This window comes from Momordica charantia, assembly GCF_013281855.1.
Source record: "Momordica charantia cultivar OHB3-1 chromosome 1 unlocalized genomic scaffold, Mcharantia_2.0 BLBB01000001.1, whole genome shotgun sequence".
NCBI lineage: Eukaryota > Viridiplantae > Streptophyta > Magnoliopsida > Cucurbitales > Cucurbitaceae > Momordica > Momordica charantia.
Window position 1 is genome coordinate 15,373,021 of NW_028275157.1, and position 21,276 is coordinate 15,394,296.

Sequence of the window (21,276 nt, forward strand, 5' to 3'; positions counted from 1 at the left end):
CATTCATAATTTGAGCCATGCAAAATTATTAAATGTTGATGCTAAGATTTTTTATTTTATATTTTGAGTTCAAAGCTATGATGGTTATCAAACAATATGTTGTGGGATTATTTATTTATCATTTATTATTACTTTTGCGAATATTACACCAAAATTGTGGAAGTAGTATTCAAACATTCTATTTATAGAGATTTTTTTTAGTTCAATGATATATGATGGTGGAGATTGAAATTTGAGATTTTTGATAGGAGATGTATGACTTAAATCAAAAACAGTTTTTTGAGTACATTAATAATGGGTGAGGTAGATATTCAAATCTCTAACAAAGATTACTTTATACCTCGATGACGAGTTGTACAAGGCTCAAGTTTGCTACCGAAAATGTTACTTATGCATCAATTATTGAACTTAGCTTAAATGGGCTGTAACACTATTCAATGAAGTTGATATTTATGAAAAAGAAAACCTATAAAGTTAGAGCAGTTGGGAAGGTAGTTGCCAACATAGCTCAAAAGTTTTAACGACCCTATTCAGTAGACCAGCTTTCTAAGCTGCAAAACTATGGGCCCTCGGCCTAATGGGCTTGGACCAAACTAAAGCCACTAGCTAGTTTCTTTCTTTCTTTCTTTTTATTTTGCTATTTATTAATTTTTTTTAAAGTAACTTTTGTTTGCAGATACAGGTACTATTGCTCCACAGTCCACAGTAGCAAATAGAAATGATATGTCTATGCGTAGATGATGCAAGACATATAATATAGCATTTACCCAATAAAAATTATAAGTTTAGTCCTTCAACTTTTAGACTCTGCACTTTTAAAAATATCTAATAGGTCTATAAATTTTTAATTTTGTATTTATAATTCTTGACGAACATTCTTTTTTGGTTTGAATTTTGAGGACCTATATGATACAATTGAAGGATTAGAATTCATATTAGAACATTTTAATTTTATGTCTAATATATTCATTGATTTTTTAAATATTTAATAGGGAAGAGACTTGCTAGATACAAAATTAATAATGAAGAGAATTAATAATGAAGAGACGTATTAGATACTCATAAACTTCAAAGACTTATTTGAACATAAACTTAAAAGTTTTAAGAAAAAGCCTGAATTTTGTATTGGGAAATGTATGGGTAATTTCAAATTTTGGTTCCCCATCATATTTAAGAATGGAGAGAGTAAAAATTTTTGGCATTATATATGTTGCTCACACAACACAATCATGAGTTGGTTTTTTGTTTTGCAGATACAACAATTTATACTGAAAAGAAGAGAGTAGAATCTGAAAAATGAGTATCAGCCACTGGTTTGTGTATCGAAGTGTATAGTATAAGTATCTAAGCACTAGCATGGCGGAAGGTCCGGCGGCGGCGGCAGAACTGAGTCGGCGGCCGTTTTCCCATTCTCCACCACAAACGCCATCTTCAGCCCCCACATCGTGTGCAGCTCCAGGTGACAATGCATGAACCAAACCCCTGAACCCCATCATTAAAACCTTCTTAGAATTCCTCCAACAATGTTCATTATATGAATTTATCAATAATATGTTAAGCATAGGATGAAAGGATGATTGATTGACTGATCACCTGGATTATCAGCTCGGAATCTGATAGCAGCCCAACCGCCGGTAGGGACACCGACTGTGTTCCTCTCAGGAGGATCAATCAGATTATACTTGGAAGGGTCGTTCTTAGGATCAAAGTTACCAATTCCAGTGCCCACCACGAAGAAATTGAATCCATGGAGATGAAATGGATGCGACTCAACCGTCAGCAGATTCGTGTCCTGCAACACCAACTCAACCGTCGAATTAAACGCCAATTTACTCAGCCGCGTCCCGAGAGAGGTCCCCAAATTCGCCGTCAATGGCACGCCAGTGTAGTTAAACGGGACTGCAGGCCGGTCGGGGAAGTCGGTGGTGAAGACACCGGGGATTTTGAAGTAATGGGCCTGCAGAAGCCCTGTTTTTGGCATCATGAAGGTAATGTTGTTGAGAGAAGCTGTGAGCTGCGTGCCGTTGAGGCAACTGGGACATGGGTTTGCCCCCAAACCAATGGTGTAAAAAAGATGCCTATCGATTTTGAGTGGGACATTGGTGGGAAACAGAGCGGAGTTCAAACTTCTGAGCTTGTTATTGTAGGACAGAGCAAAATTGGTGTCGTTGGGGAGAGGCAAAGTGGGGAGAGAAGGAAGGACGGTGGCGGGAATTCCTTTGTACTGGAGAATGGCGGTGACGGTCTTGTTGTCGACGGGAATGGGAGCGTCCATGAAGGGGCGGGCGGCCATGAAGTAGCGGCCAGGGGCTTGATCAGCGTTAACCAGAACATTGGTGGTCTGGCCGGGGGCAATGAGAATGGCGGAGGTAGTGAACGGCTTTGTGTAGACAGCGTCGGTCTCCACGACGGTGAGAGTGTGGCCGGCTATGGCGAAGAACAGCTCGTCATTGAGTGCTGCGTTGATAATTCTGAGAAGGTATGTTTTTCCTGGCTCTACCTCTAATGCATATGTGTCTGAAAATGAGAATTAGAAATAAGAATTTAAAGGTGTTTTCTTTTTAATGAAAAGAATACTTGCCTGCCTGCACACCCAACCCCATAGTAGGAATTCTTACCGACTTTCTGATGTATCAAAAAGTCGGTAAGAATTCCTAGCGACGGTTGTGTATGCAAGTATGTTTTGATAAATAGAGCATACGTTTTTCAGAACAAGGAAAGAGGGGGCCTGGTTTGCCATTGACGGTGTGGGCGTCGGATGCTTGGGGTGGGAGTCCCAATTTGTTGGCTTGATTAACAATGGTTTCAATGTCTGAGTTCCACCATTCTCCTGCATTACAGATTTTGTTAAAAATCTTGATCTTGTTTGGGAATGGTTTTGATTAATTTCTGTTTGAATGGAAAAAGAGAGAAGAGAGACAACCTAAGATGATATTGGCCTCGAAGTATGGTTGAGGGAATGGGAATGGAGTTTGTAGTTTAGGCATTATAACAAAAGCCCCATAAACTGTGGCTCTTAGCCACAGAATGTGGGCATGCCACCACAAAGTCCCACGTTGTCCTGTGACAGTAATGTCATATGTATAGCTGTTGCCTGTCTTAATCGGACACTGTGTTATATAAGCTGGTCCATCTGCCCAACCATTTCTCTGTTGCTTCAACCCATGCCTGCATTTTCCATAAAACCACACACACATTACCATTTCAATTCCCAAGTTCTTGGATTAGCACTAACATTACAAATATGTTCATTCATACCAGTGAATTGACATGTTATATTGTGCATGATTTGTGACGTTTATGAGAACCCGATCACCTTCCCGAACATATATCGTCGGCCCAGGGAACATTCCGTTCACCGTGACAATTGGTTTGGCATTGCATAGCCTGCTCACATTCTTCACTTGAATCTAAATCCCAAGAAACAAACAGAAAAAGAAGTCCATTACATTTGTGTCAAATCCTATCATAAAGTAAGAACAAAAAAGGAAAAAAAACAAAGAAGAAAGCCCCACATCAAATTGGTACTTCTTGAGAGCTGATTCAGCCAGAAAAGGGAGAGATCCAGCAAAGAATGTGAGGAGAAACAGCAATCCCAGGTGAGAACCATGTTTTAGGATTGCCATTTTTATCCCTTTGTTCTTTTTCTTGAATTGAGCAGTTCTGTCTGAAACATGGTTGCTACTTATAATAAGAAGAAAAATGAATGTTAGGTCTTTGGAAGAAGTTGTTAGGGGTAGAGCTGGCTACGAAATGAAGCTTTCATCTAGCGATGGGTGAAAGCAAAACAACATGGGGGAGAGTTGAACAAGGCTTCAAAGCAACTGTTGCAAGAAGTTGAAACATCACTGTTACATTTGTTACATTGATTTGCAGTATTATTATAATTCTATTTTCTGCACAAGATCAAAAACCATTGTCAAATACTACCAATTCTTTTTAGTTCTTCTGGAGTAGTGTTTAAGTTAATAATGAATCGACTACATGGCAATATAGTATTGAAATAAAACATGTTATTGTTTTCAGTTTGCGACTGTCTGGAAATTGCTTTGGAGTAACATGTTGGTTTGTGGAGCTGGCTTTGATGTTAGTTCTTCTTCTTCTTCCTCGTCTTCTTCTTCATGGGGTTGGGTGAGGGAAAAAGACAAGAGTGATAGAGAACGTACAACGGACATTTTGAAAATCCCACAACCCCTTCAACTACTAAAAATTTGGGCCTTCATCTTCTAGGACTCTCAACTCTCAACTCTCAACTATGGGCTTTGGTTTTGAATTTTGGAGAATTTGGGCCTTAATGAAGTGTTGGTGCAAAGGGAAAAGCAATGAATGAGATTGAATTGATGGGTCTCTCTCTTATCCATGACAGATCCACCTCCATGGCCATGAGAATGAGATAACATAACACTGATCATCCTCATATCATATTGTTGACATAATAATAAACTTCTCCCTCAAAACCTTTTTGTTCATCCACATCCATACCCAAATTAATGGCTTTTGATTTAGATTCGTTTCCCATCATCATCCCTACTCTGTTACTTGCCCACTTCTTATCACTCTTTTTTGGTTAGTCTAGCTTCTTTTGGATTCACATCTCTATTTTTCTCCTTCCTTTTTTGGGCAAAACGTTTATACATTGAATTTCAGTCTTAAATTTTGCCTTTTTGTCTTCTTTTTTCTAGCTTCCTCTTTCTTGAGTAAGCATGCTTGATTGTAAGATAACTTGATTCTCAAAGTCAGTTAGTTTATATTAATTAATGTAGTAATTCGTAGATTATGATATTAATTGACTAGTTTCATCTGTATGTAATTATCTAATACTGTAATTGACTCGTTTAATGCCAACACAATACAAAAATTTAGTAATACTCCTGTAGCCATTGTTCTAGGAGAGAACTTTGAATTGAATTACTATCAATTAAAGTAAAAGCTTGAATGGTAAAAAGGACTCGTGAATCTTTTGGGTCGTAAAAACCATTTCTAAATCAATAAACATGTTTTGGTCTTTATATTATTATCTGCCTGGAGTGGATGGAATTTGAAAGAGCAGCTGAAATGACTCGTCAACAAACTTTATGCTGTCCCTAAGTTCTTTCTTTTTTTCCCCCTTTATTAATAATTAATTTGGGGATAAACGAGTGAAAATAAACAACCGGCAAAGTGTTAAAAAAGGTAACTGGGACACTTTGATGAATGATGATGGCCTTCCCAATCCCAATCCCAATCCAGTCCCATCCATCTAACATTCCACAACATCTCCTTTAGCCTAATCATCCATTTTGTTTGATCATTATGTGCTGACATGACCCACACTACCGACAGTTGTCGCCGTTCCATTGGCTCCAACCCACCTCCCTATGTCTCCCAGAGATTTGTTGGAGGCCATTTCTTAAAAGAACTTGCTGACATGTCCCACCATGACACATGTCACACTCCCATTTGCTAGAAAGAGATGGATCCTACTACCACTTGTTTTTTCCAACTCCCCCACCGATTGCCTCTCCCACCCAACACTGAAGCCCTCCTCCTAAGCTCTCTCTCTATCTTTCTCTGTCTGTTGTCCAAATCTAACATCTCTCAGTTTCAACAACAAACAGCTGCATGAAAACAGGTAATGCATTGGCCCCCCTCCTCCTCTTTCTTAACTGCCACTTAATTCTCTCTCAGTGGACTACTGTTTGTCCCCATGATTCTTTGTTTCAATGTCCACTCTGAACTCAGAAGGAGATTTGAGATTAGAGATCAGAGAGTCATTTTCATGTCACTGTGATCTGTTTATGTGACTATATAAAAAAATGATGTGTTCATGTCATACTTCCAATTGACAAGATCACTTGGAAGTTGAACTGGAACTCACATGTTCATGTTCCTCTCTTGAAATAACATAATATCTGAATTCAGTAGAATTTGTTTACCCAGACGATGGATATGATAATGGAGGTTTCCTGGTAAGCTTACAGATACAGACATGGAGAGGAACAATAATTGATGAAAACACAGCTAAATTTTGTTTTTGTTTTTTTCTTTTCCTTCAGTTAGTAGAGTGTAAGCCCATTCTCAGAGGGGAAACTTCATCAACCTCATCATTTACTTACAATTTCAAAAGGAAATTAGTGTTTCATGGAGAAGGAAATATAACAAACTTCATTTACTGAGGTCAATTTGCAGTAATTTACAAAAAAGAATCCCCCAAAATAGAAATTTAGAGCTCCAAAATTCAGATTCCATCTTTCTTCCTTATCCATTCTATATCCTTTTCTAGAGATAGCCCAGCTGCTCTATTTCCCAGTTCAACTTTGAGGCAACTCTTTCATGACAAGGGGCATAATCCTACAACAATCAGCAGCAGCTACTATTAGATATGACAGATAGAGAGAGTCTCCATTTTTTCTCACAAGAAAACAAATATGTTCCTTCTCTTTCTTTTCTAGGGAAACAAACATGTTTTTCTTGAAATTTTCAATGGATCCAAGAAACAGAGAAGATAGCAGCAGAATACCAAGTCCTAGCAGGTAAAACCAATGTAAATGATTTTGGAAGAAAGTAGTTGCAAAGTAAAGTAATACCTCCAATTTCATCATCAACTCCTTCGCAGTTGGAGCGGATAAGATTATTTCACGTGCGCTTGGACTGATGAATCCCTCTTCCACAGCTTTGTCGATAAATGACAGCAAAGAATTGTAGTATCCATCAACATTCAGCAAACCCACCTGCAAAATTTTATAATTTTTGCACCACAAGTTAATTACTTGGCCAAAAAAGTAGCAGTCCTAATGAACAAAAAGAGAGAAAACATGATTTGGACAGAGAAATGCAGAACAGAAGCATAGCTTACAGGTTTATCATGAATTCCAAGCTGAGCCCAAGTTATGACTTCAAGCAACTCCTCTAGAGTCCCATAACCACCTGCAGGAAACGTTTTACTACATTCATTATCTATAATCAAGTATCAGTTTGAAGTTAATTAAATGTACTTTACAACAAACACGAGTATATTGTACATGGTACTAAAAATTTTCCCTTCAATATCAATTGCTGAGCAATTTCAGTACAAGAATAAGCATATACAGGATAATCCAATCTTCTGGTCATAAATTTCAGTATATATTTGGTTGCAGTTGGCAATGTGATGGGTCGGTCTAATCATCCGGTTGTTCACCATTTTAGTTGTCCCCAGAATTTATGATGGAAATTCCCCTAAAAATTACTCAGTTTGGCTATTATGACAGTTAGATGCATGGTTGAGATATTGAAAGAAGGCTTTATTATTTTTATCATGCCTTTAATAATCTCTCCCCCACAAAAGATGATCTCAGCAGAGAATTATTTTGGGCATTTTTGGCCAGGCAATAATCTCTCCCCCACATGAGATGATCTCAGCAGAGAATTGGGCATTTTTGGCCAGGCCATTCTATCTTAAAACACAGCTCTTTAGTGCAGATGAGAAATAATTTATTTGGCAATATGAGTGGTGTTTTTGTCATGTTAAATGTGAGCAGAATAGAAGTTTGGAACTGTAAGATCAAAGGTCATGAGACAACATTGTGGGAAAGCAGGAGTATTTTATCACAGAGATTGGAGCTTCTTCAGTAACTCTATTTTTCAGTGTAAGATGTTGATGGGTCATTAGTCAAGTGTTAGGGTTTGAAAGGCTACACAATAATCATTGTGTCTTGGGGTTCGTGAGGAGTTGTTGATGAGTAATTATGACTAGCAAGCAAAAGCCCCAAAGCCAAACAGAAGCCATTGAAGTAAAAGATAACGTTCAGTTTGACTTGAAAAGAGAAGGAAAAAAAAAGGAAAGAGTAAGGAAAAGGAAAAAGAAATAATGATAATACAGATTCTTTGCTTCAATATCAGAAAGGGACTAAACTAGAGCTTTCAATGGACAAAATAACATAAAAAGTGCTGGCACCGAAAGCAAAATAATTTTCCTTTTTCTTTTTGGTCTTTCCGTTTCTTTACTCTCTTTGCACAAACAAAGATATTCAGCCAAGAAACATGGAACTTTTCAAGAGAGAGAAGCCATATCCAAAAGCAATGAAGGAAGAGTATCATTCATCTCTTAGTTTTATTATGGTTCTTATCTACTTTTACACAGATTCACAGAGATCATATTAGAGAAGGGGTTTTGTCCCATTATTGGAAAGAAAGATATTTGGTCAAATCTTAAATGCTCTGTCTGATAAGCAACAAAATAGAAAGATGCTTCAAAATTGCAGTGCAAGAGGAAGTGGTGCAGGGCTTATACTAACCAGGTAAGGCAATAAAAGCATCTGAATGCTTAGCCATCTCAGCCTTCCTTTGGTGCATATCTGCAACTGCCTTCACTTCCCCTACTGTTTCACCAGTTAGCTGCAAAAGGAAAAACATAGCACAAAGAAAAAAAAAAGTAAGAAAATTTTTGAAATGGAGAGATAGAGAGAGAGTTTTGCAGTAAAGTAATGATGGGTGTTGCAGGAATAATTTCTTGGTCAGATATTCCCTAGCCACAATATTTCAAGCTCAAAAGGAGATAAAATAAAAGAAAATGTTCACTAGTAGGAAAAGGCCAAGGAATAAAAAACAATGAAACAAATACTCTTAGGAGGGGGTTGACATGGAATCATTCAAATAGTTAAACAGAAGATCCCCAAATATTTATGTGTCTATAACTGTAGCCAACCATTTGTTTGGTGCCAAATATTCAAGTGCCCACAAGAGAGACATATCTCTTGAGAACCACTTAGAAAATAGCAAGAGAAAACACATTAATGGAGGAGTAAAATCAGTGAGAAGGGGAAGAAGAAAGTAGCTATGAAGCAAAAAGAGAGAGAAGAAGAAAATATGGTGCAAGTTTGTAAACAGCAGCTCAGAGAAAAGTGAGGTAATAAAGGCAATATTCAGTCTATTTTTGGTATAATTTGAAAAGGTTAAGCGAGGTTTCTAGCAGTAGCAGACATACCTCTCGAGGCATGAGCGTCTTGGGAATGACTCTGTGGAGAGAAAAAAGAAAGAGGAAAAAAAAAAAGAAAAACAAGAAGAAGACAAAAAATTAGTTATTTATTTATATGAAAAATCAAGGCCTAAAAACAGAACCGACTCAATAATTTTCTCCCCTTCCCTTAATCACTCACTCACTCACTCTTGTCCTTTTAACTTTTTCAGTGGTGTTTTCAATATTTTAGTCTCTTAAGCTTTGCTTACCCAATGACATGGCCTCCACCGTCATGAACAGCTTGAGAAACCAAACCCATTAGTCCTATGCTTCCTCCTCCATACACCAGATTTATGCTCCTCGAAACCTTCAACAATTAAAGCCATGTCAACAAGAGGATAGGAAAATTCCAAAAAGCATTTAAATGGCAGAAAAAACACAAACCACAAAAAGAAAACTGAAAGGGGGATTTTGATAGACAGTTATGACAAGAACAGAGGAAGCAGAGAATTGAATAGACATCAAAGGAAAGAGGAGGAGGAGGAGGAGACGAATATGGGAAGAATAAAAACGACCATTTATGGACAATGAGCTCAAAAGAAAAAGTAAAAAGCAGGGAGATGAAAACCACATTCAGAGGCTGAGAAAGAAAAACCCCCCACCAAAAGATTGAACGGAAAACCCAGGGATTGCTTGAAGCCCAAGAAGAACAAAAGAAAAGAGGAAATCCAAAAAGAAAATAGAATACCAATTCCTTGCCGAGCTCAATGGCAGCATCCTGGTAGCTACTTTTCCTGCCCTGACTGCTCCCACAAAACACACAAATTCTTCTGAACTTGGATTGCCTCATTTCATTCTCAACCTCCATCGCTATTGGGTATTCTCTAGAAAACAAAACCAAAATCTCCCTAGTGATTGTTTCCTAATTCCTTCCCACAATCCCCCTATTTGTTTGTTGGTCACAAATCAGAAGGCCTTTCTGAAAACTAAAAAAGAATCCTATTTGTTCTTGTTCTGTGTCCCTATGCTCCCCCAACCTATACAAGTGTCACAGAACAATACAAAATATGAAAGGCCACACCCTTTTCTGCCTGCTGCGCCACTACTCTCTCTCTCTCTCAGTGCGTATATATAAACTTCCTCGCACGTGAGTGCGAGTACCTCAGCACGCTCGTACGCCCACCTTCACACCCTTCGCACGCGTGGACCACCATTTCTCTCTCTCTTCCCCCCTCCTCTATAAGTTCTTTAATTTACACCACCACCCCCATAAAACAGGATGCATTTGGGGAAGAAGGAAAAAAAAAAACCCAACTTTTAATTTAACAAAACTTTGAACCCCAATTACTCCTTTGTGATCATAATCTCTCCTGTGCTTGTCAGTACTGTGTGTGCATCAAATTTGACCCATTACTCAGAAACTTCTGAATTTATGATCAAGTTTAGGAAATTAGAACTCTTTAGGCACAAAAAAAAAAAAAAGATTTTTTGTTTTTGTTTTTGTTTGGTCTCTCACATGATAATATCATTACATCATACGGGAATGACGGAGTATCTAAAATAAAAGAAAGAGAGAGCATCTCCCACTCCCATCCATTAAAAAACATAAAAAGGAATACTTTGGGGTAAAGAAAATTGTGGACTCTGGAATCTTTGCTTCTTAGAAAACGAGTTTATGGTTGACTGACTCATTGCAACATAAAGAATGATAATCAACCTTTTTTTATATATGACATAAAATTAAACCAATAGGATAATGCTAAATAAAATAATGATATGATAATAGATTAATTAGAGTTTTTTTTTCCTTCTTTCTTTGCATCATGGGTTGGGAATGTTTGTTTGGAATCCTACTACAATTCTTGGACTAATTTCCAAAGGAATCTGATAGCTGGTTTTCTGTTTTTTTTTTTCTTTTTCTTTGATAAACTCTGGTTTTCTGTTTGTTTCACTAGAATGTAAAAATACTAGGCATGTTATCTCCTATTTTATTACCATTTGAATTGCAAGTTTGTAGCACTCCCACCGAGTGTGATTAATATATTTTTACTTTTCTCTCTCTTCGTGCATTTTGTTTTTGTCACTTTTTAAATTGGAGCGTACTTCACTCCGGACCAGTCTCGTATTGGTAGACGATGAAGAACCAAGTATTTTTCTTTTAAATATACTATTCCTACTTATTCTTCCATGCACACAAATTTTATCTCAAATTAACTAAAAATAATTTTTTTTTATATAGAATCACAAAAGTCCCCTCACAAACTAATTTTCTTCCATTAACTTCATTTTCATTTAGATATATGCACAAAACTTTATTATATATTATCTATATATATCAACATACATGACACCACATTGTATCTCAAGATCATCATCAATAAAACTAAAAAAGGGAAATGCCCACTAAAGATCAGCAAAAGGTATATATATTTCATGAAAACAAAAAGGCCAAAAGGTTCACAACTTTTAGTTGATATGTTCATATATATAAATATGAAACCCCTCTTCTTTCTAAAACCAAAACAATAGATTGGCTTTGTTTGTTAGTACAAATTAGATGCAAACTTTTTGAAGTATGGACAGCCCTTTTATGTTCTAGACAATAAGATATGGGGGGTATCTTTTTTTTTTCTTTTTCTTTTTAAAGTGAAGAACAACAAGAAGAGTGATGTGATATAGTAGTATTATGAAGAGAAGTTGAAGGCATTGAGGTATAGGGAAGGGAATATAATAAACTGAGAAGTATGGGATATAGCATCTTCATATTCTTGAGCTTTGTGCAAGAGAGAGGGAGAGTTGATGATTGAATTTTTTGAAAGGAAGAAGAAAAGAGGAGAAGAAGAAGAGAAAACATGTGGGGGTTATGGCCTATCAAGGTGTGCCCTGAGGCAGCATTGGTTAGTAGACAAAGTTGCTGTATTCAAAGGAAACATTTGATTTAAATTTCACACGCTCCTTTCCCCCTTCCCCATATCCCCCATTTTCACCTTCTCCAACCATTCTGTCCCCACTCCTCTCATCCCATGCCTTTCCTTTCGCTGAGACTCGACCTAAAGTGTCCATTTTGAAAGCTCCCAAAGGACGATCCAGTTGGCAAGGGTTTGGAGTTTCTGGGTCATATTAGGCTTATTGGTTTCAGGTTTAAACCTTCTGGTGAGCTTAATACAAAAAATCCTTGATGTCTCCCGGGTTTGAGTCTTAGGGCGCGCGCGGTGCCCCTGAGTATAGGGAAGCAAAGCTCCAACTCTCAGTTATCAGAAAAAAAAAAGTCCATTTTGAAACTGCTCGGACTAAATCAACACCTATTCCAAATCTGTCGGACCAAAAATGTATTTTGCCTTTTTTTTTCTTCTCCACTTTTCTTTTACTCTCTTTCAAACCACTCATTTTTCCAAGACTTTAAAAAACTCGAGAGGTTTGTTGAGGATGCGACAAAAAGTTTAACATTGTTGGTTAATGAGGATGAAAGTCGTAAATTTTACAAGTAAAGACAACAAATTTCTGTCATTCACGACCTGTGGATTAGAAACATATAACTCTTTTGAAGTATTAAACTTCAAAGAGACCAAATGTATAATTTAAAGTAAATAATCCTACGTGGGTTTAGATTGAAACTAGATAATAATTCTAGTAAACTCCTTGCTCTAACAATGCTAACAGCTAATAGGCTAAATGCAAACAAGTTAACAAGTTTTGCATAGATATCAATTAACTTGCGTATATAACATAGAGTATAACTTTTAGGGTTTCTTTTGAAATTACATTCAAAAGAGTGAGAAAAAAAAAGAGTAACGAAATAGTGGAATTTTATAATGAGGCATTTGGGAGCATTATTTTGACTGAGGTTTGTGTCAGATTGAACCATTAGTTTAACATAATGTTGTGTGGTATATTTTATAGTTGGTTCCATTGCCTGGAATTAATGCAGGAATTAAATTAAATAAATGGAAGTTTTATTTTTATAAAATTTTCACTTCCCCAATCCCAAAAATTTGGCCTTTCTGTGGCTGTGGCTGTGGCCATTCCCCTCTTTAATGCTTTGGCCTTTTAGACCCCTTTCTTTTTTCTTTTGGAGATTATAAAAACTCATAATTACTACACATTAAAAAAAAAACAGAGAGAGAGAGTATAATTAATTAATTAATTGATTGATTAATTAAAATAGTATTAATTTAGTATTGTGTTTTGTTATGGGTTTTGTCCCTCATGCATTGCTTTGCATGCGCGTCCAACAGTACATGTTTCACAATTCACATGGTTTTGTGTGTTTCTTTTTTTAATTAAATTTTGTGAGTTGGTTCCAGCCTCATCTATCTTCCTTCTTCCCCACTCTTAATATTTTTCATATGCCCAAATTCCCTATTATAGTTTATTACACCACAATTCCAAAAAAATAAAAAATAAAATTATAGGGTTAAAAATGCATAGCTAATCAAAATTTTGCATTAAATTGATCTACTTGCATGTAATGGGTAAGAGAGTAAGAGATCTATTGAATTTAAACGAAACGTCACGTGTTTGGGGCATCGAAAAGAAAACCCTTTTTGGTTGTAATGATATGTTTGGCATTGGGACAATCTTCTAGTTTAGGGTGAATTCACATCAAGTAGGTTCTTTTTGTTTCAAATCCTACTTATAGTTTGTGTCTCAAGAAAGCAAGGGGGAATAAATCACTTCAATTTAATTGTGTCTGAGTTATGAAATGAACTTAACATTACATAATTAATGGAGAATGGTTAATTTTGGTATGATTTTGTTGTTGACTTGACCAAATTAAATGAATTTTTTTCTTTCTTTTTTTTGTTGGGTATGAGATTTTGCAAGTGGATGGTGGCTTAGCTGAGCTGCAAACCGTACTAGTGTTGGACAACAAGAAAGCCAACAAGAGTACCAAACAACTCTATTGCAAACCATTCATCATATGCACTTGTGTTGTGTGGATAAAAAAGCCTATCCATTGTCTCTTCAAAATTATTGGTGTTTTTTCCATTCATACCATTCCCACCCAAAAACCACCCTTCTTCTCTCTTTTAAACCTTCAAAAATACCCTTCAAAATCCTACTTTTGTTTCCATCTAAACGCACGCTTTCATTTGAACGTCGCACTGACTGTTTAAGAAACAATAACCCATTTTCGAATTGGATACAAATAATAAAAAAAAATAAAAAATTAGACTAAAAAATGGCTATCTCTTAAGTTAAGAATACTTGGGAGTGACCATCTGTAGATGGTGGCGTAGTGGGTTTATGGCCGAATGGGGATACCCCTTCCCGATTCAAGCCCCGCGAGACACGTAGCCGGGGTTCCTCATTGACGAACTGATTATGAGAAAGAAAAAAGAAAAAAAGAAGAAAACTTGGGAGTGCAACCGACATGGGAGAGGCAAAGGAAGTTTCGTAGATGATGGTGTGTGTATGATATAATTACCAAGTTTTTGCATTAATTTGGGTGACAAGAAGGTCCCAAGAGACAACAAAATGGACAATGTTATGGCAATTTAATTACAAAACCAAGAGAGAGAGAAGTTGCATATTGGGCCAAAGTTGTTCTTGGGTGTTGCCCCAAACAAGGAAATAAATGACTTCTTTTTGTGTACATATTATAAAGATAAACCCTTTGGTTTTGTTTATGTATAATTATTTGGTCTGGGAAGCCTGAAGCATTGTAAGCCACCCTTTGTCTGTCCAAAAGTAAAGCAGACATCCACTCTCTTTAATTACTATCCACATTAAATTATCTCTGCTTCCCCTCTTTGTTGCACTCATTAATTATTTCTCTCCCTTCCAAACTTTTTGCAAAATGATGCTCTGTAAACATTAATTAACTATCAACCAAGCAACTCTACTGTACTGGTCCACTTAGTGACAGTAAACTTCAACTAATAATATAGCTCCAAATACGCGTAGATAACATCTCTATTGATCCGTTCTAATCTGCAGGTCTTTGGTACCGCCAGCTCTTTTCCACGTTTCAGGTTAATTTTGTACTCCCAAACTACATTTGACCACTTCATCTCTTAGAGTCTCTCCGTACCGTACCTCTCACAAATCAGAGAAATGTTACGTGGAGCAATGTTGTAAGCTCTATTATGTGGTACATTTGGTTGGAACGAAATCTTCAAACAAAATCTCTCACAAACATTTGAGAGGATGCTCTTTGGGCATCAAAATCTACTCTTTTTTTTGTAACGATGATGCTTCTATCATTTCTCTGAATGAGAGTGCTTTTATTTAGGCCTCTTCTTTTTGTATATGATTCTCACGTTTATCAATGAAGTGATATTTTCTCAAAAGACAAAAAACATCTCTATTGATATAAAAGATACGTATATTTGAACATCGGTAGCGATGAATGAAAATGTTTAGGCTGGCAAAGTTTGAATTTTTGAGATGGAGAGAATGAAAAGGATGATAAAAGTATGTTTCCATTATTGTGTGTGTTTGAGGAAGAATGAGATGGAAGTATGTAGAAAGTGCAGTGTGTCCAAAAGAAAAGGAAGAGAAAGAAAGGGTTTGAATGGGCAATTGGGTGCAGTGAGAGCAGTGGATTTAGGTGCAGGCTTTTACCATTTTCCTGTCAGTACAACCCCCAACACCCACATCCTTGTGCTTATCCTCTTTTATTGCAACTTTACTCACTTTCACCTTTCTCTACCATCTTCATCTCCATTTTTAAATAACTTCTCCCATTCTTTTTAAATTTAAAAGGGTTAATAAGTTCACCGTTCATTTTCCATAAATAAGATCTAACGAGTAATGCCCTTTAAACTACGGAGGTTCTTTCTGTTAAGGATTTCACATTGAAAAGATAACATATCTAACGAGAGTTTATAACATAGGTGGGCTACTCATTTCATTACCAGTTTTGAGATGAAACTACATGAACATTAATATGGTATCAGAGTCCAAAAAACTCAAACGAGCATCCCATCTAAAAATAAACCGAATAAAGGCATCATCTTGAGGGGCATATATGCTACTCCTCTAATTATTGCCTATAGATTTTGAGATAGAATCCTATGAATATTAATAGTGATGTTTGCATTTTCTCCAAAATCTCTATATCGCTTGCTTCCACGTATAGTATTGTACCCCATCATTAAATTAATCAATATCGACCATCCAATTCGATTTAAATAAAATTATCTTATGGAAATAAATAGGAGGGCTCTCAATGAAAATGAAGTATAGAAAATAAAATTGTTTGATATTTTTTTGAACCCTAATCTATTGACATGATTGGTAGGATTTGTGGGAGATGGATATGCATTTTTATACAAAGTGGATGGCTGATTTTGTTTGGATGTTGAAAAGTTCATTTGGCAGTGTCTGGTTGGCATCTTCTTCAACCCCAAGGGATGCCATTGCCTCTTATTTTAAAAAATTTACTTCATCAATATATAATTTAGAATTATGAAATCAAAATTGTAGATTATACATATAGAAACTTGATTAAAATTGAAATCTTAACCATTTTTTTTACTTAATTATGGTTATGATTATTCAATTAATCAAATTAACAATAATCTTCGTGAAAGTAATACTGTATCCATTATTTATGTTAATTGTAACAAACAATTCGTACATTTCTCACAAATTTAAATAGTCAATGATTTCACGAATGTATTGTGTAATGGATTCAATGACATATATGTGTATATATACTAGGAAACAACTATATGTATTTTTCTAAAATAAAAATGATGGTTTATAATGGGAAAAAACATAAATATAAATGATTCTCCATTATAACTGTTGGTTACTTAACAAGCAAACATTTTGTATAAAGTGATTTACAAAGAAAAAATAAAATCCTATATGGACCAAGTTGGTCATAATTCATATGATGGTGTGCCCTTGTGAAAAACCCAATTACTTCTCTCTTTTCAGAACTTCAAACAATAATTATCATGCACTCCTATTTTCAAATTTCAAATTCTCATATTATGTTCTTATGTTAAAATGAGATGTGTTTTTAAACATGATCATGCATAAAAACTATACAAAAAGAGGAAAAAAAAATGTTTTCTTTGTTCTCACATATTTAACATAAGTTTACGTTATTATTATTTTTTTTCCGGTAAAGATAGAGGATCTCACCCAAGATCAAGGCACCACACCCAAATGACAAACACAAAGACAAGAAGGAAAAAGAAAACAAATCCCACGACGAGATGAGCAGAGGATCAGAACTCAAAGAGTAGCTCGCAGGCCAGGTAGTATAAATACTTTCAAGGCGCACGGTAGGACAGAAGACGTTAATGTAAAACAAGTTTAAGTTAAATTCAAACTTATCAAAACTGTGAGTTAAATATTAATTCGTTTTTGTGTCCTTGCCTCGACTCCCGCGACATTCCTTTTCAATGGGGTGTTTTTGGAGGGAAAGAAAAAGAAACGAATTAAGAACCCTTTTTGAGGAGGGTAATTGGCATGGAAGGAGTTTCTTGGTCACATCGATCACATATCCAATTGTGAGTTGCACAAAAAAGCCTATTTTGAAGGAAATTTTGACCATTTCTCTTGGAGAGAAAGAGAGAGAGAGAACGTGGTTTTAATAACAAATCATTTGGCAAGAAAATTAAAAGTTTGGTGCTTTTGAATAAGAGGGACAACATGCAATTTTTTTTGTTTCAAAAGCTTTGTTTGAATTCGAAACAATTCAAACTTTCTTTCTTTGTGTATATAAAAAGGCATATGTTTTTCATTTGGGCTCTCTTTTTGACTGGTTTTTTTTCTGACTTTCAATCCAACGTCATCAAAGGGTCACGTTCCAATTGGCTTGTTCTCGAAAACTATGTTGCTAGAAAAAATACAGTATAATAAAATACCTCTATCCTCAAACACGAGCTATCCGACAGGATCTAGTTAGTCTTTTCCCTTCTTAGAAATTGAGTAAGTCACAATTTAATAAACACTATGAAAGAAATACGATAACACTAGAGGTTATATTGGTTCACCCCAAGCTTAGGACTATGTACAGAATCTTCTTCGACATGCATCCTTGTACGTGAATATTAGAATGAGTCTCACAACACTCTACAATCACTTTCTAGATACTACACCAATAGTCACATAACTTTAAAGTACTACAACGTAGATACTTTAGGGATACATAATGAAAAACCTCACAATAAACATAAGAACTCAAAAATCTCGTTCTTCCTCATTGTGCTGCCAATTCTACCGTCACTCTCTTTTTGATTTGCCACACATGCTAAACCTAAACGAAAAAGGAGGTGTCCACAACATCTCAACACTACGACGACTTTGTAGCATCAAATGTCTACATGCTTCTTTTTTTTTCTTAGGTTTGTGACAATGTTGAGACGCTAGATACGTTGTGCTCTCGACCGCAAGGCCCTGCAGCAGCCTCCCACTTTTCTCTTTCATTCTCACTCCACACTCCCAATACATATAACACTTAACTTTATTCTAAAATTTTTCAAATATTTATAATTATATTTTGTGTAGTCCATGGACCAACCTTTTTCTTCCTAGTCAATCCATGTGCTCTTCTTGCCTTTTTAACTTTGGACCTACGTAGCCTACTCTCGAACCATAATATCATTGAAAAAACCTCTTCATTAATACCTAACTAGAGAAAGAAAATTTTTTAATCTAAAATTTTTAACTTCAGCAATCATTTAACAACTTTTCAAAAGGTAAATAAATAGCATTGAAGGAGCCATTTAATTTTAGAAAGTATGTTTAGCTTCGAGCTTGTGTTCTCTAAATCCAACTTAAGTTATAAAAACTTAAATTTATATAGCTTGAATTTAATTAATTAGTATATATTTGTGATTTCTAAACTTTAAAAAGAGCATATATGCCTTGACAATAAATTTCAAAAGCTTAATATGAATTCAATATGAGTGGAAACTAAAAAAGAAAAGTTATTTGTTGTATGAAATAATTTCCTTTTTCTTTGAGGAATATGAGATAACTATATAAAAAAAGGTGTGGTTGTAAATTTGTAATGTGGATAAAGGGATGCCTCTTCAAAGAGGCGTGGAAGGATATAAAAACAATTGTCTCTTCCTGGTCCATGAAATCGGCTTTCTTTTAATTTATAATTACGACATTTCTGTCATTTTTTGAATTGAAGGTGTTTTTACTTAATCTCTCCATGTATATTTTTTACGTACTTTCTTGAATGAATGATGCATCGTTCACAGCAGATCTCACAGTAAATATGGGCGGTTTGGAAGCACCCCATGAAATAACACACAATAGTATACCTTTTTCTTTTGTGAAATCCTTTCAACATAAACCTATTTTAGAGTTTGACCAACAAATCCCAAAGGACAAAAAAAACTTTAATATCATAATTAGACATATGGATTTGGAGGACATGCTCGTCTTTTCCGCCATACCCTTTCCAAATAGATATTATGAACTAGCCAGAGATGGTAAAATGAATTTAAATTTGATTAGGAATTAGGAAATTCCAAACATGATTATTATTAGGTTAAAATACTATTTTAGTCCAAGTAATTTCAGCTTTGATTTATTTTAGTCTTTTGCATTTTCAAAAGTTTCATTTTAATCCATGTATTTTTAACTTTTGGTTCATTTTAGTCGTTATTATACTTTCAAAATGTTCGTTTTAGTCCTTATAGTACATTTTAAAATGAATTGTATTTTTATCTTATTTTTTTCTATCACAATTTCAACGCAACACTGTACTCAACTCAATATATTTCTTGAAATTGAATCACTATTTTGTATGACGAAAGAGTTTTCGTTACATGTAGAATTTGTATTAAAATGTTGCTAATATGAACCAAAATTGTCACATTTTAAAAGTACAATGACCAAAACGAACATTTTGAAAGCACGAGAACTAAAATGAACAAAGTTGACCACTAATTTTTGAAATATTTTGTGGGGTTTTGTATACAACTTTAGAGAGAGAGCAGGGTTATAATTTCAATCAAAACGAAAGACAAATTATTATAGAGAGGTAGGCATGGAGAATGGTCATGGTAATTAATGAAGTCAATAAACATGACTCTACGTTCATTGACTTATTCATGGATTCAATATACAAAGAGGAAATTATTAAAAAGTAGCTCCAACCAATTGAGTTCTAATCTTTATATACTATTATAAAGATTAGAGGTATCAAATTTGATCGAGAAATTGGACCCACCATGTTGACCCTAATCCTTAATCTCAAAGCTAAACAAGAATCTGACTTGATAGCTTTTTGTAGAGGAATTCTCGTAGGTAGACACCTTGACCTTTGACTAATTGGGGAGCGGGGAGATATAGATGGGAAAATATTGTCTGTACTCGTGCCAGTTGAGGTGATTTTTCAATGGCCACATGCCAGTCTTGATACAATGAGAATAGTAAGTAAATTCGTCACCTCAGAATTCTTCCAGTAAGATCGAGCCTTCGACTTGACCCTTTATAAGTTGGCCGAGCCGATCCCATGTTTCACGTGTCAGCAACCTATTTGATTGGCCAAGCTGATCAAAAGACACTTCACCAGAATCGTTTCTTTGACATATTTCACGATAGCACACATTCGTTTCTAGAACCTTAAAGAGTCGTTGGAGCTTTGTCAAAGGCCCTGTCGGAAGCTCCACCTATAAATAGTAACCTCTCGCTTCATTTCCAGGTACACGAAACTATATTTTCTCTCGAATATAGCTCGATCACTTATTGACTTGAGTGTCAGAGTGTTTTTTTTCTTACAAGTCAACCACGCATCCAAATTGCATGTCAGGTCATCTTTCACCATATAGCCGCAGACGGGCCAAATTCTTGATTGAACACCGTCCTATCACATTGGATATTCTTAGTGGAGATATGAAAGGTTATCAAAGTCATGTAAAAATAAGCCCATGAACACTAGACAAATAAGTATCAAGACATATATAGTTTCAAAATCACGATCGGGTTGTCATACTCAACAAAACATGTAAATAAAGAGGAAAACAACATAGGGTAAAGGAAGAAATTAAAAAAATGGGTCGAGTGATTTGATACGACCACATAAGAAAAGTGCTTTCTTTTCTTTCTTTATTTCCTTTTTTTTTTTTTTGAGTAATTTGTGTATGAACTTGGATTAAAATAGAATTTTCAAAGGAAATCAAAAAATGTGTGGTGTTTGGAATGTAGGTGCATTATTGTATGATGGGGTTTATGTGTAATTATGGTGATGGATCAAATGCCAAAATTTTCCAAAATTTCGGCCATGCATTTGCCTCTTTCTTTGTGGATGTGGCTCCTTTTTCCATTTTCCATTCGTATTTTTTTGTGGGTTCATTCCACACACCTTAATATAACATGTGCTAATCTACTTGGAAACCACTCACTCAATTAATGTGACACATATGATAGAGACAAGG

The 21,276-nt window shown here is 35.5% G+C and overlaps 2 protein-coding genes and 1 long non-coding RNA gene across 3 annotated transcripts; 1 reads left to right on the plus strand and 2 right to left on the minus strand.

Moving 5' to 3' along the window:
- Positions 1-1,183: 1,183 nt before the first annotated feature.
- Positions 1,184-3,699, minus strand: LAC11 (laccase 11). The gene is made up of 6 exons (XM_022288244.2): positions 3,516-3,699; positions 3,259-3,410; positions 2,924-3,168; positions 2,702-2,830; positions 1,594-2,517; positions 1,184-1,482 (listed from the first exon to the last, which is right to left on the minus strand). Exons 1-6 carry the CDS (start codon positions 3,624-3,626, stop codon positions 1,352-1,354), a joined length of 1,692 nt encoding a protein of 563 aa, XP_022143936.1. The 5' UTR covers positions 3,627-3,699; the 3' UTR covers positions 1,184-1,351.
- LOC148213332 (uncharacterized) lies at positions 2,339-4,025 on the plus strand. Its single transcript, XR_015792647.1, has 3 exons — positions 2,339-2,479; positions 3,262-3,599; positions 3,714-4,025. It is a non-coding gene; the product is annotated as an uncharacterized LOC148213332 (long non-coding RNA).
- A 2,014-nt stretch (positions 4,026-6,039) lies between these two features.
- On the minus strand, positions 6,040-10,041 carry LOC111013555 (cytokinin riboside 5'-monophosphate phosphoribohydrolase LOG3). The gene is made up of 7 exons (XM_022288022.2): positions 9,666-10,041; positions 9,187-9,284; positions 8,945-8,975; positions 8,256-8,355; positions 6,836-6,906; positions 6,567-6,710; positions 6,040-6,330 (listed from the first exon to the last, which is right to left on the minus strand). Exons 1-7 carry the CDS (start codon positions 9,783-9,785, stop codon positions 6,259-6,261), a joined length of 636 nt encoding a protein of 211 aa, XP_022143714.1. The 5' UTR covers positions 9,786-10,041; the 3' UTR covers positions 6,040-6,258.
- Positions 10,042-21,276: the final 11,235 nt, after the last annotated feature.